General features: G+C 40.1%; 1 protein-coding gene and 1 long non-coding RNA gene across 2 annotated transcripts in view; one reads left to right on the forward strand and one right to left on the reverse strand.

The window, feature by feature from the left end:
- MTREX (Mtr4 exosome RNA helicase) overlaps positions 1-20,158 on the reverse strand; it is a 71,828-nt gene that overhangs the window by 32,445 nt on the left and 19,225 nt on the right. The window contains exons 13-17 of the mRNA XM_020805552.3: positions 18,985-19,095; positions 16,684-16,785; positions 13,209-13,334; positions 2,190-2,340; positions 615-787 (exon numbers count right to left, since the gene is read on the reverse strand). Coding sequence (XP_020661211.3) covers positions 615-787; positions 2,190-2,340; positions 13,209-13,334; positions 16,684-16,785; positions 18,985-19,095 — 663 coding nt within the window. The remainder of the gene's footprint in view (positions 1-614; positions 788-2,189; positions 2,341-13,208; positions 13,335-16,683; positions 16,786-18,984; positions 19,096-20,158) is intronic.
- Positions 4,463-7,843, forward strand: LOC144586344 (uncharacterized). The gene is made up of 2 exons (XR_013541124.1): positions 4,463-5,292; positions 7,094-7,843. It is a non-coding gene; the product is annotated as an uncharacterized LOC144586344 (long non-coding RNA).

A 20,158-nucleotide genomic window follows, 5' to 3' on the forward strand; every position in this document is an offset into this window, starting at 1 on the left:
TCTCATCATTTGGGTTATTTTTATTATATAATAGTTGTTTATTCATTTATATGTGGGGTTTATTTCTTGGGATAGTATTTGAGTTTTATTTTATGTCTATGTTACTTTGGATAAAACCACCCAGAGTATTGCCTGGCACTAATCGGTGTGGCGTACTAGTGTAATAAATGAATAAATGATTGAATTTTTAAATTTTCTAGTCAAGTCAATAGGAAATCTTGATCAATAAATTTTGTTAAAGTTGTTTATACTGTAAAATTACAGTGGCTGCCCTATAACAATATTCTAGTCACTTTGGACATACCACACTAGCCTGGTATATGGTGTAGTGCCTAAAATTACAGACAAGGCCACAACCAATGATTTCTCACCTGCCTTGTGCTTTATCTCATTAAGCAAAACATGGTGCAGGAGCTCTGTGCGCTGATCTCCAACTAGAGATCAAAGATAATGACAAAGATTCCCCTGTGGTTTGCTGGCCTTCCCAATTTACAGCGGAGCAGGGATTCCCCTCCCCTGATGTCTAAAATTAGTTTTATTCATTATTTCAAATACTGCATACTATTTTAGCAGAATACACATTTCAAAAGTACAGATACATAAATCCAACTTACTTTTACTAGTCTTCCTGGTTGTAGAAATGGCAAGCAATACTTTGGCTTGTGAATGTAATCCTCTATTTCTTTACCCAGTTTAGCCAGCTGTTGTCTGATTTTATAATAGATGACCACATTCTCCTCATTTGGGATTTCAATCTCATTGTACTGCTGTTCCAACTTATTTACCTCTGCAAATAAATATTGCAATGGAAAACAAATTAAAACAGAAAAAATGGAGTGTTGTGCTGCCAGCGTTTGCTAGAATCTCCCCCCTTCCCAAAAAACCCACATTGCCAATGTTCAGGTGACTCTCCAAAAGACTCAGAAAGCCTTCTTTCCCCTTCTCTTTACTTTCTCCCCTAGTACTAAGTGAACCAAGGCTTTATATGGACTAACTTAATGATGCATCAGCATCAGTGCTAAGGGAGGGAGGGAGAAAAGGATTTCTTTATGATCTATGAGGATGTGTCTTGAAAGTTCTATATATGTAATGAAGTGTCAAAGTCTAATATGTTTGAGAATTATTTTGTCAATCAATGTTTGATCTTGTTTTGGGGGGAATTTTTCAGATATTAGAACAGTATATAGACAGAAGCTTTGTCCAGTGTTGTTCTTACAATTTAGGTTAAAATGACTGATGAGTGTCTCAAAGCATAAAGAGTTAAGCTCTGCAGGTAGGTCTGTTTGATCCATAACAACATGGCAGCCATCTTGCCTTCTATCACAGGTAGGTATGCAGCTTTAGGTGCACACTCAGGGTATATTAAAACTGACCCTTAAATGTTTTTAGTGTGAATGTGATCTACACATGTTTACATATACACTCATCAGGAAGATCTGCATTATCCGCAGGTGATGGCAAATTCAGGTTTACTGATATGTGATGTCAATTATTTCTAAATTAACCTACATTTTAAAAAAGGGAATCTATAATTTTAAAAAACTTAATGAAACAGCCAAATCCTAATGGTGTGTATTGTTTTGTTATAAAGCTGTTCTTTATGAGATCCGACATAGATTCTATTGGTATTATACTAAAATAATAAATTATTATTTACTGGACACAAGATTTATCTCTACCCTACCAAAGACGATATAACTGTTGTCACCAGTACAGTATTCCTTTCTGAAAAGCTGCATAACTACCTGTGATAGAGGGCAAAATGGCTGCCATGTTGTTATGGATCAAACAGACCTTAACTCTTTATGCTTTGAGACACTCATCAGTCATTTTAACCTAAATTGTAAGAACAACACTGGACAAAGCTTCTGTCTATATACTGTTGCGAGGATACCATTTCAGTTACAGGAGCACCTCTGCCTTCAGACTGAGCTGGAACTGAGAACTCCTCCAGTGTAACCAAATGAGTAACTACTGTAGGTTTCCATATCTAAGGGATACTCTCCCCCCCCCGCCCCCGCCCAGCAAAGCTACTTGACAAATATCTTCTCAAAGTGGGAGCACTTCTAAAATTTGGCAACAGGGCATAGAATGCTGTTGAAGTAAAAAACCTGCTGGCCGTTCAAAAACTTTCTATGTATATAAAAATAGAAAAATTACCAAAATATTAAATATTTTATGTAACTTACTTTCAACTACACCTGGAATAGCTCTGTAATGCTGGAACTGGTAAAAAGATTTTTCCAACATATACTCTGGGTTAATTTCTTCTACGCGCAGCAAATTTAATACCATATTGTATGTCAAATGAAAAGCACTATTTAGTGGGTCAGCAGATCCCTAAGAAAGAAAAGTAAACATCAGCAAAATCAGGCAGTGTGAAATATTATATTCTAAAAGGTTTTGATTTTGGCAGCACAAAGGAAAACCATAAATTTAATCTCCCCAATTAATATTAGATGGTGTCATGGCTGTCAAATACAACTTCTGCCTAGAAATAAGTTTTTAAAATGTTTCAAGATATTATTCCAAGGTAATTATGAAGGATTCATGCACAGCTAATATGTTGCCCCCACAGAAAATGAAAATGATAGTGTGAGTTCTAGAAGCAAATTCTTGAAGTATGCCAGATAATACAGTATATCAAAAATTGCCAAGCAGCTTCATATAGTACAGAGCTCCAGTAAGCAAGTAGTCCTTCATCAGAACCTGTCTGACAGTCATGCTAGCTAGAGATCACAGAAGTTGTAAACCAATACATTTAAAGGTCATTAAGTCATAAAAGGAAGACTGCACATATCAAACCCATAGACATGATCCAAAGAATCTTGTAACAAGTGGTTTCATGAGCCAAATGGAACCTCAACCTTAGCTTCCCATGACATTTAGCAAACCTTATACATTTTGTATTCTGAAACAAACAAGTTATTGCTTAAGACAAAGACATTAAGAGCTGTCATCTACCTGATTTCTACCAGCATAATTAATCTATCATAGCTACACCGCAGTGCTAAACCATCTGCAAATTTTACTAAAAATAAATATATATGAATGCAGAAAAGAGTCAGTAACAGAGGCTATATAGTAACAGTATAAGTAATCCTATAGAGCAGTGGTCCCCAACCTTGGGTAACCCAGGTATTCTTGGACTGCAAATTCCCAGGAGCCTTCACTACTAGCTGTGCAGGCTGAGGTTTCCGGGAATTGCAGTCCAAGAATACCTGAATTATCCAAGGGTGGGAACCACTGCTATAGAGCATACATTATAGGGATTTTACTTGAGAATCATTAAATTTTCCTTGTTGTAATTATGTACAGGATTTATGAGAGTAAAAACTCATTTAGTGCTTGGTTTTTAAAACTGTTTTCCCCACTTTCCTAGCAGCGGATTCCCTGCATCTGCAGGAAGATTCACTTCTTAGCAATTGTTTATCTACAGTACAGTGGTGCCTCGCTTAATGGGTGCTCCGTTTAGCGACGAAGCCGCATAGTGACAAACTTTTTGCAATCGCAAAAGCGATCACATTGCGATGTTTCCTATGCATTTTTTTCGCTTTGCGATGATTGGTTCCCTGTTTCGCTTATCGATCATCACAAAGCAATGATTTTTTAACAGCTGATCGGCAGTTCCAAAATGGCCACCGGGTTAAAAAAAAGGCCACCCGATGTGTTTTCGTGCCGATTCCTCGCTTTACAGGCAGCGAATATGGCTGCCGTATGGATGATCTTCACTTTAAGGTCAGTTTTTTGCCCGTAGGAACTCATTAAACAGGTTTTAATGCGTTTCTATGGGCTTTTTAAAATTGCATAGCGACGAAATCGCTTAGCAGCGATTTTTGCTACACGGATTGTCGCTATGCGAGGCACCACTGTATTACATTCTGTTGCAACATACAAATTGATTTACTAGTTTCTGCCAGCTTCAGTTTCACTTTGAAAAACTTTAGCAATGTTTAGCTTGTTTTAGATTATCTGATGTGTAAGTACATTCAAAACAACCCCAAACCATAAGAGATTTTTTAAAAAATAATGCATCATTTTTTCTACTCTTAATTTTGCAATGCAGTTCTCAGCTCATAAACCATACTAAAATGTGTGCACAATTATATCTTTCATCTAATCCAGCACACACAATGATGGTGGTAAGAATCACAGGTTAATACAGAAACAGGGCAGACCAAAGGTACACATACAAAATTAAGATGGACTAAAAATGGAGTATACTATCTAGTCTAGATGTGGGTCGAGCACAGCTCTCCAGACATTGCTGTACTATGTGATTCTGACCATTCCTCACCATTTCTTGTTGGCTAAGATTCATGACTACTGCAGTCCAACATCTGGAGGGCCATGCCTTGCCCACTCTTGTTCTAGTCCTAGTCATGTCTCATGAGGACTAATGTTCATTTCTTTTCATCTTTGGTCTCTTTTGTGAAGTTAAAGCTTTTGTTGTACCTACCCTATGGAAATCAATATGCTTCTGTGTGTTAGTCTAATTTGATTTAGCAGCATTTAAAGTTATTTTACTTCCTTTGTTATTTGTTAACTTACCATTGTTTGTCAGAGATAGTGTATCATTACTGAATAAACACATAAAGTCTCTTGGTCATTCGTATGATGAAAGTCAAGACATGGGCAAAGAGAATTATGAAACTGATATGAGGGAGAAAAGAAATGTGACCAAAAATATGGCCCTCCTGACATGCCCATATGTACACAATACACAGAAACAACAAATATGGGTAACTGTGGTGGCAATCCTAAGGACTCACAGGTCTTCCACTATCTATCCTCATGAATGCAAGTGAACATGAATGAAATAAGCAATTCACACAGTTCTGTTTTCTGGTATTTCTACATGCCACATTCAGAATGTGGGAAGTGTAACATAGAAGACTATCTAATTAACAGATTTCTAAACTGATACAGTATTTAACTTACGCAAGAAACCAGATGGCATAGCCTGGTTCAAGAGCACCAGGTACAAAAAGAGGTTGAAGAACACATGAACTGTATTCATTCATTACTTAACTGTGTATTATTAACACAGACAAAAGGAAGAACTTTAATCCCACCCCTTCATTTCCAGTATAATCACCCACAAGGAGGATGATAAGTGTGGAGGGGGAGGGAGGGAGAGGGATCCACTACACATGGGGGCTCTCTTCATAAGCAAAAACCCTGATTTTCCAGGGTCCTGATTCACACAGAAAGCCATCATGGATAGCAGAGGATATCTGTTCTACCCTCACTGCCACCATGGAGCAGAGCAACAACATGCAAAATGGATAGGTCAGGGTGTGTGTGTGTGTTTAGTCGTTTAGTCGTGTCCGACTCTTCGTGACCCCATGGACCAGAGCACGCCAGGCCCTCCTGTCTTCCACTGCCTCCCGGAGTTGTGTCAGGTTCATGTTGGTTGCTTCGCAGACACTGTCCAGCCATCTCATCCTCGGTCGTCCCCTTCTCCTCTTGCCATCACACCTTCCTAACATCAAGGTTTTTTCCAAGGACTCTTTTCTTCTCATGAGATGGCCAAAGTACTGGAGCCTCAGCTTCAGGATCTGTCCTTCAAGTGAGCATTCAGGGTTGATTTCCTTTAGAACTGATAGGTTTGTTCTCCTTGCAGTCCAGGGGATTCTCAAGAGCCTCCTCCAGCACCACAATTCAAAGGCATCAATTCTTCGGCGGTCTGCTTTCTTTATGGTCCAGCTCTCACTTCCATACATCATGACAGGAAAAACCATAGCTTTGACTATTCGGACTTTTGTTGGCAAGGTGATGTCTCTGCTTTTCAAGATGCTGTCAAGATTTGTCATCGCTTTCCTCCCAAGAAGAAGGCGCCTTTTAATTTCAGGGCTGCTGTCTCCATCTGCAGTGATCATGGAGCCCAGGAAGATAAAATTTGACACTGCCTCCATATCTTCCCCTTCTATTTCCCAGGAGGTGATGGGACCAGTGGCCATGATCTTAGTTTTTTTGATGTTGAGTTTCAGACCGTTTTTTGCACTCTCCTCTTTCACTCTCATTACAAGGTTCTTTAATTCCTCCTCACTTTCTGCCATCAGAGTGGTATCATCTGCATATCGGAGGTTGTTGATATTTCTTCCGGCAATCTTAATTCCGGCTTGGGTTTCTTCCAGTCCAGCCTTCCGCATGCTGTATTCTGCATATAAGTTAAATAAGCTGGGGGACAATATACAGCCTTGCCGTACTCCTTTCCCAATTTTGAACCACTCAGTTGTTCCATGACCAGTTCTAACTGTTGCTTCCTGTCCCACATATAGGTTTCTCAGGAGACAGATAAAGTGGTCAGGCACTCCCATTTCTTTAAGAACTTGCCATAGTTTGCTGTGGTCCACACAGTCAAAGGCTTTCGCATAGTCAATGAAGCAGAAGTAGATATTTTTCTGGAACTCTCTGGCTTTCTCCATAATCCAGCGCAAGTTAGCAATTTGGTCTCGAGTTCCTCTGCCTCTTCGGAATCCAGCTTGTACTTCTGGGAGTTCTCGGTCCACATATTGCTGAAGCCTACCTTGTAGGATTTTGAGCATAACCTTGCTAGCGTGTGAAATGAGTGCAATTGTACGGTAGTTGGAGCATTCTTTGGCACTGCCTTTCTTTGGGATTGGGATGTAGACTGATCTTTTCCAATCCTCTGGCCACTGTTGAGTTTTCCAAACTTGCTGGCATATTGAATGTAGCACCTTAACAGCATCATCTTTCAAGATTTTAAATAGTTCAACTGGAATGCCATCACCTCCACTGGCCTTGTTGTTAGCCAGGCTTTCTAAGGCCCACTTGACTTCGCTCTCCAGGATGTCTGGCTCAAGGTCAGCAACTACATTGTCTGGGTTGTCCGGGATATCCAAATCTTTCTGATATAATTCCTCTGTGTATTCTTGCCACCTCTTCTTGACGTCTTCTGCTTCTGTTAGGTCCCTCCCATGTTTGTCTTTTATCATGTTCATCTTTGCGCAAAATGTTCCTCTAATATGTCCAATTTTCCTGAACAGATCTCTGGTCTTTCCTTTTCTGTTATCTTCCTCTATTTCTTTGCACCATGGAGCAGAGCAACAACATGCAAAATGGATAGGTCAGGGTACTCCCCTCTATCTATGGTAGGTTTATGTGGGTAGATTTTTCAAACAAGTCAACTTCAAAATATAGTTTATGAGATGGCATGTTTCAAATAAACCAGTTAAGATCAATCACAATTTGTTGAGTTCAGTACAAATGTTAAAACATCAAAAACATAAACAAAATCTCCTCACAGCCCCACTGGTGAAGCGGGTATTGGCCTACTGAAGCTTGTTCTCATCAAAATAAACCATGGTTTATCATGACAATCAAACCAGCCAGACTTTCCTCATCATATGGCCCACCCAGTTAGTAAATCAGTAGTGTAACAACTATACAAGATAACTGCAACATGTAAAAGACTAAGAGAATCAAATTGACAAACATAGTTGGTGCAAGGCCGAAAGAACATGAGTCAAACTATGGACTTTTTTGTTATGGTCACAAGGCTAAAATAATAAACATTTAACAAACACTTTTACTTTAACATCCTTCCCTACTAGGCTTTTGGTTTTATTTACACAGAAAGCTTCTCAGCTGAGTTAGTAAAGGCAAAACTAAGCCGTAAACTACTGCACCAAGACCAATTTGGCAAACAAAAAGCAATTTACAAGAAACTTGGTTTTGTCAATAAAACAATCTGGCATATCCACAGTGAGTGAGTGAGTGAGTGAGTGAGTGAGTGAGGGAGGGAGGGAGGGAGGGAGGGAGGGAGAGTGAGAGTGAGAGAGAAGAGAAGAGAAGAAAAAAGAAAAAGAAAAGAAAAGGAAGGAAGAGTTCAACATTTTCAGAAAAGCCAAAACAGGGACCCAATATGTTAATAAGGTACATGTTATGACAGAAGTAGACTGATATCTGTGTTGCATTCATTAGAATAGTGTTGCTGTTACCTCTTACGTTTTAAACGTACGGAGGGGGAAAAAAGCCTGCTCAGGATCTCTTAATACAGTGGTGGTGAATCTTTTTTGGCCCAAGTGGCCAAACTGAAAAAAATAAAAAACCAGCAGGCGGCGGGGCGCAGAGGCGGAACCGGAAGTGGCAGAACCAGAAGTGGCAGTGGAAGGGGGAATCCAGGGCATGGAGGTGCCTCAAGACCCCACTGCGGATCTGCCACAAGTGCCAGCTGATCAAGATCCTGGCCCGCCACCTGTCGAAGCACCAGCACCATGGCTACAGCCACCTCTTGAGGTTTGGCTGGGGGAGGGAATAGTGATCTGGCAACTTATGGCTCGCGTGCCCGCAGAAAGGGCTCTGCGTGCCAGCTGTGGCACACGTGCCACAGGTTCGCCACTGCTGTCTTAACAGATACTGCACAATTAATCTGTAGTTAAGAGAGCCTTAGTAGACACATTCTCCAAACACATAAGGAAGTACTTGGCACGATCAAATTAAGACCAATATTGTACAACACATTTTCAAAGAAAGACACCACCAGAGGGACTACAGTTTGCTTACTGTTCTTCCCCATGATATTCTGCACCAAAAGGATGCATAATACTGAAGTATCTCCCTATCTTCACACATTTACTATATGTGAAAAAACTTATCTAGTTTTATTCTTCAAGTGCAAAAACTGACCACTTTTACAAAGATATCAAAAAGCTTCTGAACTTAAAAGAGTCATAGGCTGACCAGTAACATGGATGGACTGCCTAGGTAGCCCTTATTAAGCATCTTTGAGCTCTGGGAAGGGCCACAAATCAGTGCAAAGTACAAGGTTTGGATGCAGAAGATCCTAGAGTCAAATATCAACCTCTACAAGCAGTGTTAGTATAAAATCCTGCTGGAAACTCTATAGATTTATTTGTGGTCTGCATTAACACTGAGTTAAGTGGATCCGTGGTCTGCTTTGGTATAAGAAATTTCCCATATTCCTGAGAGAATGAAATACAGAAACTTTGTGAAATATGTTTATTCTAGAAACATTCAATTTAATAATTGCTACTTTGCTACTTTTTCTAAGGTGAATAAACATGACTGGTTGGATTTTTCTTTTTAAAGGACACGGATCACAAATAATTTTAAAAAATGAAGTAAGGACATCTTCTAAGACACTGTTGTCAGAATATACATAACTGTAGTACAGACACAACAGCTATTTACAGGTTTAAGAACATCATCTGGTTTTCCTACACCAGCCATTTATGACATTGTGCCTAAAAGATGAAACCATCATGTACAATTAAACCCACCTGGAATTAATTTTAAAAAAATGGTTTCAAAGGAAAGTTATTGCCTTAAGGCAGTATGAAACCAATGAGAGGACTGACCGCTGCTGATATGCCTGGCAGCTCTCCTGCCCACTCCTCTATGCCAGGCTCTGGTCTGGCAGGTTCAGCTTTGACAAACTGAGGTCTGTTACATTTTTCAAAGGCTGCCCACACATGTAGATCCCTGGTAACATATGCGAATGAGCTAGATGTAAAACCAGACAAGTCTGCAATTAGGTCTGTGTGTTTAGCTGATGTTTATACACAGACTCTACACAGCTGGACAGATTCAAAAGTTTGTGTCTCTGCCTTGCAATAAACAGTGAGGTCAGACTATGACTTTATACCAGAAATTGGATTTAGAGATAAATAATGCAAAGCAAAGGTTCTACTTCTAAAAGACAACAGTAAAAACGAGTGGGGGTGTATCATCATGAGCAGAACCATTCATATGGGAGTATGTGTCATAAAGGAAACTACACTTGATGCTGTGATCCAAAGGGATCACATAATCATATTAATCTCCTGCAGGCTTAATGGATTACAATCCCAGCCTAGACGATTACATTCTGAACTGAATTATTTTTCTGGACTCAGCTGCTACAAAAGGAAGTTGGGGGACATGTAGAAGGTAAGGTTTTCAAATTACTGCTGGGATCCAAGAGTGGAACACTGTGGTCTGCAAAAACACTGAAATTTTGTAGGATTCCTCTTCCGTTGCAGTCTCTTGCAAGTCATTCATTGGGAGATCTTCCAGAGAAACTCAGTGGCGCACAAGAGACCATGATTCTATTAAAGGTCTGTTCTTCCATTCTTTACTGAAAAGCTTTATACATATATCTCTTTGGATCCCATCATACAAAACAGGTGAAGGAGATACATCCCACTTTTCTTTAGTTTTATCAAATACCCTGAGAATCAAGTTTGCATCAATTACAGAAATTTAGCAATACAAATTAAGCTTTCCAGATGACCTTTCTTAAAGCAAAGTTAAGCAATTAAATGACATAAAGATAACACTGCACTATTTCTTAGATCTGGAATACATTAACTACGGATCAGATTTATGATAAGTGTTTTGTTATGCTATAGGATCAAGTGCTGGCACATAACAGTGTGTTATCCAAATAATCTCATGCAAAGACATGCTTGCTCCAATTTACTTAGTTCAGTCTATTACATTTGGAATAACCACCATCACACACTTCTGTACTCACTGTAGAAGCAATGTACTTCATGCATTCAAAGGGAAGGGAAAATTCTGCTACTGCCAGTTTCCAACCACAATTAAAAGTTCCAGTGGGCACAGTAACTTGTTTCAACATAGTAATTCTTTTAAACATGATGGAGATTACAAGATAATGTATACCTCTCAATGAAGGTCATTATAGTACAAACTGCCCATTTTCTGCTCTGCTGGATAGTGCAAAAATTACTATTAGTATCAGTTTGCCAACAATACCGGAAAGCCAATGTAGAGTCACTTCCATCTACGAAATGCAATGCTGTGCACTGCAAGTGATCCATTTCTCCAGCTTTGTCACACTGAGCATCAACTTACCTCCTATTTGCTGGGACTGGTGAGGAAAACAATTAAGCAACTGCACTGGAACAAAGAATACGCTTTTGGAATGAAAAGTCATAGAGTAACATTTAGTGTAGATTTGCCCTTTAGTTCTGCTCTAAGTCTGGTCCTGATGAGTGGTTCCCAACCTTGGGTAACCCTGGTTTTCTTGGACTGCAGGTCCCAGAAGTCTTCACCACTAGCTGTGCTGGCTAGGGTTCCTGGTAGTTGCAGTCCAAGAACACCTGCATTACCCATGGCTGGGAACCACTGCAGATGGCTTAAAAAGTGTCTTGGAGCATCTTAAAGACTAAGTTAAAGATTGAAGAGGTACGTGATAAACTAACTGCCTTGCAGCCTGTGGAAGCTTGTGCAAAATAAATGTTGTTAGTCTTAAGGTGTTACAAGTCAGAAAGGACTTATAGTGACCCTAACGGGGCTTTCAAGACAAGTGAGATATTTAAGGAATGCTTTTACCTGTTCCATTCTCCCAGTGCATTTCCATGGCCAACCGAGGATTCACACTTACATCTCCTACAGTCCTAGTCCAACACTCTATTTACACTGCACTGGCTTATACAGTAACTCCCCCTAAAAATCTGTATTAAAATTGCATCAAACCAACCAATAATATGCGCAAGGTACAGTTTGGAAACAGGTGTTCTTTGCACAGTGCATTCCTTATCCTTAACCAGTACACAAAACCTTCAGAACTAACCAATTATACAATTATCTACAAAGTAGACTAAATAATTCTAGTCTGAATTCATTGCTATAAATAGCAAGGAATTAATCGAGGGTGTCTCATATTGTCCCTTAATGAAAATTTCCACTCTACAAATGGTAGAACAAAATGTTGTTCTACAAATGTCCATCAATATACAGTGGTGGCTCGCATAACGGGCGCCTCGTTTAACGACGAATCCGCATAGCAACAATGTTTTTGCGATCGCTTTTGTGATCGCATAATGATGTTTCCTATGGGGGGAAATCGCTTTGCGACGATCGTTAAGCTGTTTCGCTTACCGATTTTTGCATAACGATGTTTTCCCCCAGCTGATTGGCGGTTCCAAAATGGCCACCGGGTAAAACAGGGACGGATTCCTTGCATACCGGGCAGCTAAAATGGCCACCGTATGGAGGATTTTCACTTAAAAGGTAAGTTTTAAGCCCATAGGAACGCATTGAAAGGGTTTCAATGCATTCCTATGGGCTTTTTAATTTCGCATAGCGACGAATCCGTATAGTGATGATTTTTGCTGCACGGATTATCGTCGCTATGCGGGGCACCACTGTACCCTGATGTTTTCACTTCATGAAACACAGTGCATTTCATCAAACCAAGAATGAAAAGCATCATGCTGGTCCTGTTGCCTTTACATGAAGCCGGCTGCTTGGTATCAAGCCTAGACTGTCCTCAGCAAGAAAAATAAAGTTAGCAACCAATTCTCATAAATATTACAGGCAATGAATTGCATTTAACTGACCAAGGGGAAAGGCAGATGAAATAACAGGATCACAAATAAAAGGTACCATTAATATCACTGAAACACCAAAAAAGAATGAGCTTGAAATATAAGAATAAAGCAAAATCCAGAATTCATAAATGAATAATATCTTTATTAGAGTCAATTGAAAATGCACCAAATATGCACTCCTTTGGGTTCTCTAGAACTCTTTGTCATATTAAATGATAAAAACTTTGGATGGGAGAAATGTTGTAGAAGTCCACATATTTACTTAGGTGTTCTAAGCCAAGGAGACCTTCAATTCAACTCAATCTCAATTTGGAAAGTGGAACTGGAATTTCTATAGATGTAATGACTGATGGTAATACAACTGCATGAAGACAACATGAAGGTTCCCTTTTTCTGCAAACAGAAGGACACCAGCAACTTTAAAAAAATACCTCCAGAAAAACCAGAGTATTTCTTTATATGTAGTTGCATGAGTTGATGTTATCTTTGGATGTGACCAAAAGGAGATCCTTACATTCTCATCCAGCCTTGTCAAAGGCCATATGATACCTACAAAACTATGTCATCAAACTGCACTTTCATACTTAGGTGTGAGATTAACTGCAAATCTCCATGAACTGCCAAATTATTTGGACTCTGATGCCCCCTTTTTTCATCCTCAGTTTCTTAATCATCTAGTCTGATGAAGCATTCTAGAGAAGCCTAAAGCTTGCATATTTTGTGCATTTACACTTGATCCTAGTAACATATTGCTCTTCTATATTTATGGATTTTCTTTTTGTCATTACATTAACAACTCTTGAATGATAGTTAATGATTGAGGCTCTTTACTAAGCCTAATGTGTGATCTAGAACAATTTTAGTCCAACATAAAGATACCTTCAGAAGCTGTTTTCCAACTGTTGGGCTCATCTTCTCATCCACCATAAGAATTACAATGCCCCTATCATCCATGCCTCGACGTCCAGCACGACCAGACATCTGAATATATTCACCTGAGGTGATCTGAAAGTACAATAAACTTAGATAAATAATGGTATGCCTGAACATTATTAAAGTGCTGTCTGTGGCTGCTCTCTGTCTCTCTCATCATCAGGCACCCTCTTTGCTGCGTCTCAATCTTGCTCATCCACATACTCTGATGTTTTTAGTTTGTGGACAAGGCAAACAGCATAATTCAGAAGGTGCCTGTGAAAGGGAGAGGCTGAGGAGAAACCAGTGAGAATGGATGACATGGACAAGAAGTTATGCTTAAAATATTTTCTGAATGCAGGAAGGGCTGCAAACATTTCAGATAATTTCAAAGAAAGAGGAATAAAAGAGAGAAAGGATGCAGGAGCAGAAACAGAAGCAGCAACTGTAATTTTTTCAATCTATCAAAGAACATCGCAAATAAAGGTGTGTGTAAAATAAGTGAAAGTTGCACCAGAAAAATAGAAAGTAAATATTTAGATATGTCTTCAGAATCAGCAATATGCCAATCATGTTTTAGAACTGACAACGTGCTTTTATCCACAGAATAAGCTATCAAGCTAAACCGTAACAAATAGTAGTAGTAATACTTTATTATGGTCTAAGACCAGTAAAACCAAAACAATATAAAATAGATACATACAATTATTGTTTCGGGCAGGATTTATTTATTTATTTATTTATTTATTTGATTTATATCCCGCCCATCTGGTCTGGTCGACCACTCTGGGCGGCTTCCAACATAAATGTATACAATACAACATAAGAATACAGTGGTGCCTCGCATAACGTTTTTAATTGGTTCCAAAAAAAACCTTATGCGAAAAAAACTTTATGCGAAACACCATTTCCCATAGGAATGCATTGGAAACCAGTTAATCTGTTCCAATAGGCACGGATTGGCGTCCTTAAGCGAAAAAACCCATAGGAAACATTGTTAAACGATACAATGTTTCCTCCATTGGAATGTATTGAAGCCGACTCAATACATTTCAATGGCTTTGCGAAGTCAATTTTTGCAAATTTAAGTGTGTCATAAAAAGGTCAAAATGGTTTTAAATGCTTGGATTAGCTTCTGCACCCTCTAAAACGGATGCAAAAGTTAATTTGGCTTTGATCTGACTTTTCGTTAATTTATGCTGAATTTCCCCCCCCCGAACTTTTGACAGCTGTCAAAATCTGACAGCTCCATTGTTTCCTATGGGGGAGAAAAAAATTCACAAAAAATTAACGAAAAGTCAGATCAACGCCAAATTAAGTATGCACACATTTTAGAAGGTGCACTAACGATTCCAAGCATTTAAAACCGTTTTTCAACATGTTAAGATACTTTTGTAATTGAAAAAATGAACATCGTTAAGGGAAGCAGGGGACCTAAAACCAAAAACGTTAAGCGAAGCATGGTCCCAAAATCGCTATGTGAAAATCGCCCATAGGGAAAAACGTTATACGAAGCACAATCTGACTCTGAAAAAATAAACGTTAAGCGAAAAAAATGTTAAACGAAGCAAACGTTATGCGAGGCACCACTGTATTAGAAACAGTCTAAACACATACAATAGTAAATCAAATATAGAAGGGAAAAAAGAGTTAAATATTGACAGGAGGGAAGGCCTGAACGTATAACCATGTTTTTAATTAACTCTTGAAAGTGCCCAGCGTAGGGGCCGCACGAATCACCAGAGGAAGGTTATTCCAGAGGTGAGGAGCCACTGCCGAGAAGGCCCGATTTCGTGTCCTTTCCTTCCAGGCCTCCCTCGGCGTTAGGCTCCTCAACCTCACCTCCTGGCTTGTGTGGGTGATCCGAGTAGATCTAGGTGGGAACAGGCATTCCGCCAGGTATCGAGGTCCTAAACCGTTTAGGGCCTTATATGTAAGCATTAACACTTTTAAGTCAACGCGGAAACGAATGGGCAGCCAGTGCAGCATGGCCAGAGTAGGAGAGATATGTTGGAATTTTCTCACTCCAGTAAGGAGTCTGGCTGCTGCATTCTGCACCACCTGAAGTTTCCGCGTCAGCTTCAAAAGAAGTCCCACGTAGAGCGCGTTACAGTAGTCTAATCTAGAGATTACGAGTGCATGTACTAAAGTAGTGAGCGCCCCTGTGTCTAGGTAAGGTCGCAGCCAGGCAATCCGCCAAAGATGAAAAAAGGCGGTGCGGACTACCGACGCCACCTGTGTTTCCATGGTGAGCGTCGGGTCCAGGTGTACCCCCAGGGTGCGGACCCCACTCTTCGCGGCCAGTGTCACCCCCCCAAATGAGAGTCACCCAAGCCGCCAGCCACAGTGACACCCACCCTCAGAACTTCCGTCTTGTCTGGGTTCAGCCTCAGCCCGTTCTCCTGCATCCATTGCAGTACGGACCCCAGGCAGCGCTGGAAGGACAGGATGGCATCACCTGCAGTTGGTGAAAAGGAGATGTAGAGCTGGGTGTCATCAGCATATTGATGACACGATGCTCCACACCCCCTGATGACCCTACCCAACGGCCTCATATAGATGTTAAACAGCATTGGGGAGATAGTCAACCCCTGTGGAACCCCACATTTGAGGCTCCATGAGGCTGTGACACTCTCCCCAAGCTGCACTCTCTGGGGATGGTCCTGCAAGAAGGAACGGAACCAGGCCAGAGCCAAGCCACCGATACCCAGCTCGGAGAGCCTCCCCAGGAGGATACCATGGTCGACGGTATCGAAGGCCGCCAAGATGTCGAGGAGGACCAACAAAGATATTTTACCTCTGTCGGCCTCCCTCAACAAGTCATCGTACAGGACGACCAATGCCATCTCAGTACCGTGGCATGGCCTGAAGCCCGACTGAAATGGATCCAGGCATCTGTTTCATCCAAATGTGCTTGAAGCTGGTCAGCCACCACCCTCTCGACCACTTCGCTCATAAAAGAAACATTGGCGACGGGCCTATAATTGCCAGTTTCGTCCGCCGCCAAACTAGGTTTCTTTCTTATGGGCCTAATGAGTGTCTCCTTGAGGGCAGAAGGAAACCTGCCCTCAAGGAAAGACCCATTTATTATAGCAGTGGCCAATTCTGTTGTTATAGGCCTGGCTGCTTTGATTAGCCAGGCCGGGCAAGGGTCCAAGGAGGAGGTGGCGGCTCGACAGTGATCAAGCACCCTGGCCACAGAATCAGGAGTGACAAGCTGAAAGGTGTTGAAAGTTACCGGGCAAGATAGAGCGATGGACATCTCTGCTCGATTCACTGTGTTCAAAGAAGGAGAGGTCCTTCTTTGATAAAACAACCCCATGACCGTAACTATTTATAGTCAAATGGCTGCTCCTACTTGTGAGGACACCAGTCCTCTACTTGTTGAATCCTCCTGTTTTTCTGGTATTGACTTACACTCAGCATACTACAATTTGCTTACCCATCGAAAATCTTTCCCATCAAACTTCCGGGCACTTGTGAATAGCACCGTCCTTGCTGGCATATTTATTCCCATTGCAAAAGTCTCTGTTGCAAATAGTGCCTACATAAACAGAGCAAAAAAATAACAAAAAGAGAAGCTTATTAGCAAGTATTAAAATAACATGATGGAATTAAACTTCCCTACATCTGAACTGGGTTGGGCTGCAGCCCCCAAACTACTTTTGAGGGCTCCCTCATCTCCCCTTTTCAAGTTAAAAAAAGTGATCTGGGGCTCTTAGAAACCCTAATCACATGGATTCCCCTCCACTGTTCAACACTCCAAAACATATTTTTTTCAAAACTTCTGACTACTTCCAGTTTAGACTAATAGAAAGAGAGGGAGAATTAGGCAGCCTCCAGACGTACTGTACTGGCCAAATTGCCTGTTTCTGATGTTAAACTATTTTTATAGTAAAGATAAGCAACTAAAAATTCAGGGATCTATTTAGTTCCCAGTGTACCCTCTGGTCACCTCTTTATCGGCTATGTTGTTTTATGTCAGACAGGTAAACAGCACTTCATTCCACCCTGCAGCATGCACAGTAAGATATGTGTGCACCTAGAAGTCTATGTATCTGTGCATATTCTTCTAAAGAGCCTTGTGCCTTTGGCTGCCCTAATTAGGTTATGTTTCTAAGATGGGCTCTGTGTAAACCTCTGTTATCTTTCAAGTCAAGGAGAAAATTATCTTTACAGGTATTTTCATTCATAAGGGCTTGTGACAGTTAGAAATGCCGATGTTGCTTTCCTTCAGCACTACTCAAGTCAAAATGTAACCTTTGCCTCAAATGTGTTACCAACTAATCTCCTCAACTATACACTGGTGCCTCGCTTAACGATTACCTTGTTAAACAACAAAACCGCTTTACGATGAAGTTTTTGCGATCGTTTTTGTGATCGCAAAACAATGTTTTGATAGGGGAAAATCGCTTAACAATGATTGGTTTCCTGCTTCAGGAACCAATTTTTCACTAGCCGACAATTTTAAAATAGCTGGTCGGCGGCTCTAAAATGGCCGCCTGCTGTGCAAAATGGCTCCCCACTGTGTTTTAGGACAGATTCTTCATTTTACAGGCACAGAAAATAGCAACCCTATGGAGGATCTTCGCTGGATGCTGATGTATTTAGCCCATTGGAACGCATTGAACCAGTTTTCAATGCATTTCAATTGGCTTTTTCATTTCGCTTGACGAGGATTTCGCTTAACAACGATTTCAACGGAACAAATTATCCTCGTCAAGCAAGGCACCACTGTGCTGGGAAAGTGTAACCCTACCGCCTGCTCTTTTTGCAGGTCCGGCACCTACCATATACTCATCAAAAATGTTTTCAACCCAAAAGGCAAACAGCTTCCTTGAACAGATTGCTGGGCCTCTTTGAAATGTTTGTTGTGAGATGCTATCCTGATGCCTCCAACCCTATAAAAGAGTGATCTCCAAAATGTCCTGTCATTTCAATTTTAGTATATGTGCTGCCGAAGAGAGCACAAAAAATGTCCTGTCATTAATAGCTCTGCTCAGGTCTTGCAAACTCAAAGCCAAAGCTTCCTTTCTTGAATCAATCAATCAATCAATCAATCAATCAATCAATCAATCAATCAATCAATCTCTCTCTGTCTTTCTCTTTTCCTGCTACCTTCAACCCTTATTGCCTTTCCCCAAGAATCTTGTCTTCTCATGATGTGCCAGAAGTACGACAGCCTCAGTTTCATCATTTTTTACTTCTAGTTTAGGCTTGATTTTATCTAGGACCCACTTATTTGTCTTTCTCCAGTCCATGGTATCCACAAAGCTCTCCTCTAGCACTATATTTTAAACAAATCATTTATTTCAACTTTATTTTCCAGCTTTCACATCCATACATAATAACAGAGAACAGAGAATAACAGTGTACATGATCTTGCCCTTGGGCTCCAATTATATGCCCTGATCTTTTCTAGTTCTTTCATAAATGCCTTTTCAAGTCTCCGTCTTCTTCCAATTTCTTAGTTGAAATCTTCATTATCACTGATCATTGAACCAAGGTACCCAAAATCTCCAACAATTTACATTTTTTAATTATCAACATTAAAGTTAGGTAATTATAGCTCCATTTTTGCATTTTCTTAGTACATAGAAACCTAAGTACACCCATCTGAATCGAAGGAATTTACAGAAGAGTTGACTCACCAAATCGTAAGGATTAAATGGGCCTACTATTTACTATGTTAAGCAACAGGATTTCAGTTACTGTGTAAGGCAAACTGAAGAATAGCACATACCTTTATCAGTCCTTCAGAGAAAAGAATTTCGATGGTTTCTTTTAGAATAGGAAGTAAGCCCCCATGGTGGATTCCAATGCCATGCTTCAAAAGTGGAAGCACATGTTCAACCTGTAAGCACAGATGGACATATATTTATCTCCAAAAGGAAGCAATGGTTCATGCATTGTGAGAGTATCCAATCAAGGAGTACTAAAATGAATGAATAAAGACCAAGAAATTATAAAACATACTGAGCACATGATGGGAAATGAAAAGCACAGGTGATTACTGGGAGAAAAGTGTACAAAGGAGAAGAATTTACTGGCAAAGGCAACTAAAAGAACAGTTCGGATACAACATCATAGTTTAGAGCTGTCTCGTACACATAGCCAAGAAGATAGGTCAAAACCTTCCTGTTCCAAGAAGGCCTTTAATTGAAATAATATCAACGATGGGTTCTGATGGCAATTTTAATTGTATTTTAATCATTTTATCTTTTATTTTATTTTAGTTGAATTTTAATTGTTGCAAGCCGCCCAGAGACCTTTGGGTAGAGTGGGCGGCATATAAGTTAAATAAATAAACAAATAAATAAATAAATAAATAAGATATCCAATGTTCAGTAGGATTAAAACAAGAGAGAGGCTCTTTCATTTTAAATGCTACATGACTAACATAAGCATCTTCATGTGGACAAATGTGAACTTGCAACAGTTCTGGCATACAACTAACATTTGTGAATTCAGTTGCTATTTAACTGCATGCCAGGGAAACAAATAATAGACTATACTCTTACATCTGCAGAACACATCTTTAGCACGTCATCTTCAAAGGCATACTTTTGCCTGAGATTCGACTTCATTCATTCAAAGTTATACAGAATATCACTTTTCTAATCTCATTCACAAGTGCTGAGATGAAAACAGGTACTGGAAATTACGTTTTGGTGGCCACAGAACATAAGCTCCATTTTATGAACTGCTCCTAAAAGGAACAATTATCAACTAAGGGAAGTCTGTTTCTTTATTCCTGAATACATGAAAGCCAATTTTTACAGTCAATAGCTGTTTACCAGCTAAACGTAACACTGGCAGTTTTGTGCTACTCTGACATGTTAAGACAAAATACAACTGGTTGTATCTAACTGCATCCTATGGTTCACAGAAAGCTCTTGGATCCAGTGGCGGTTTCC

Source organism: Pogona vitticeps, chromosome 2 (assembly GCF_051106095.1).
Source record: "Pogona vitticeps strain Pit_001003342236 chromosome 2, PviZW2.1, whole genome shotgun sequence".
Taxonomy (NCBI): Eukaryota; Metazoa; Chordata; class Lepidosauria; order Squamata; family Agamidae; genus Pogona; species Pogona vitticeps.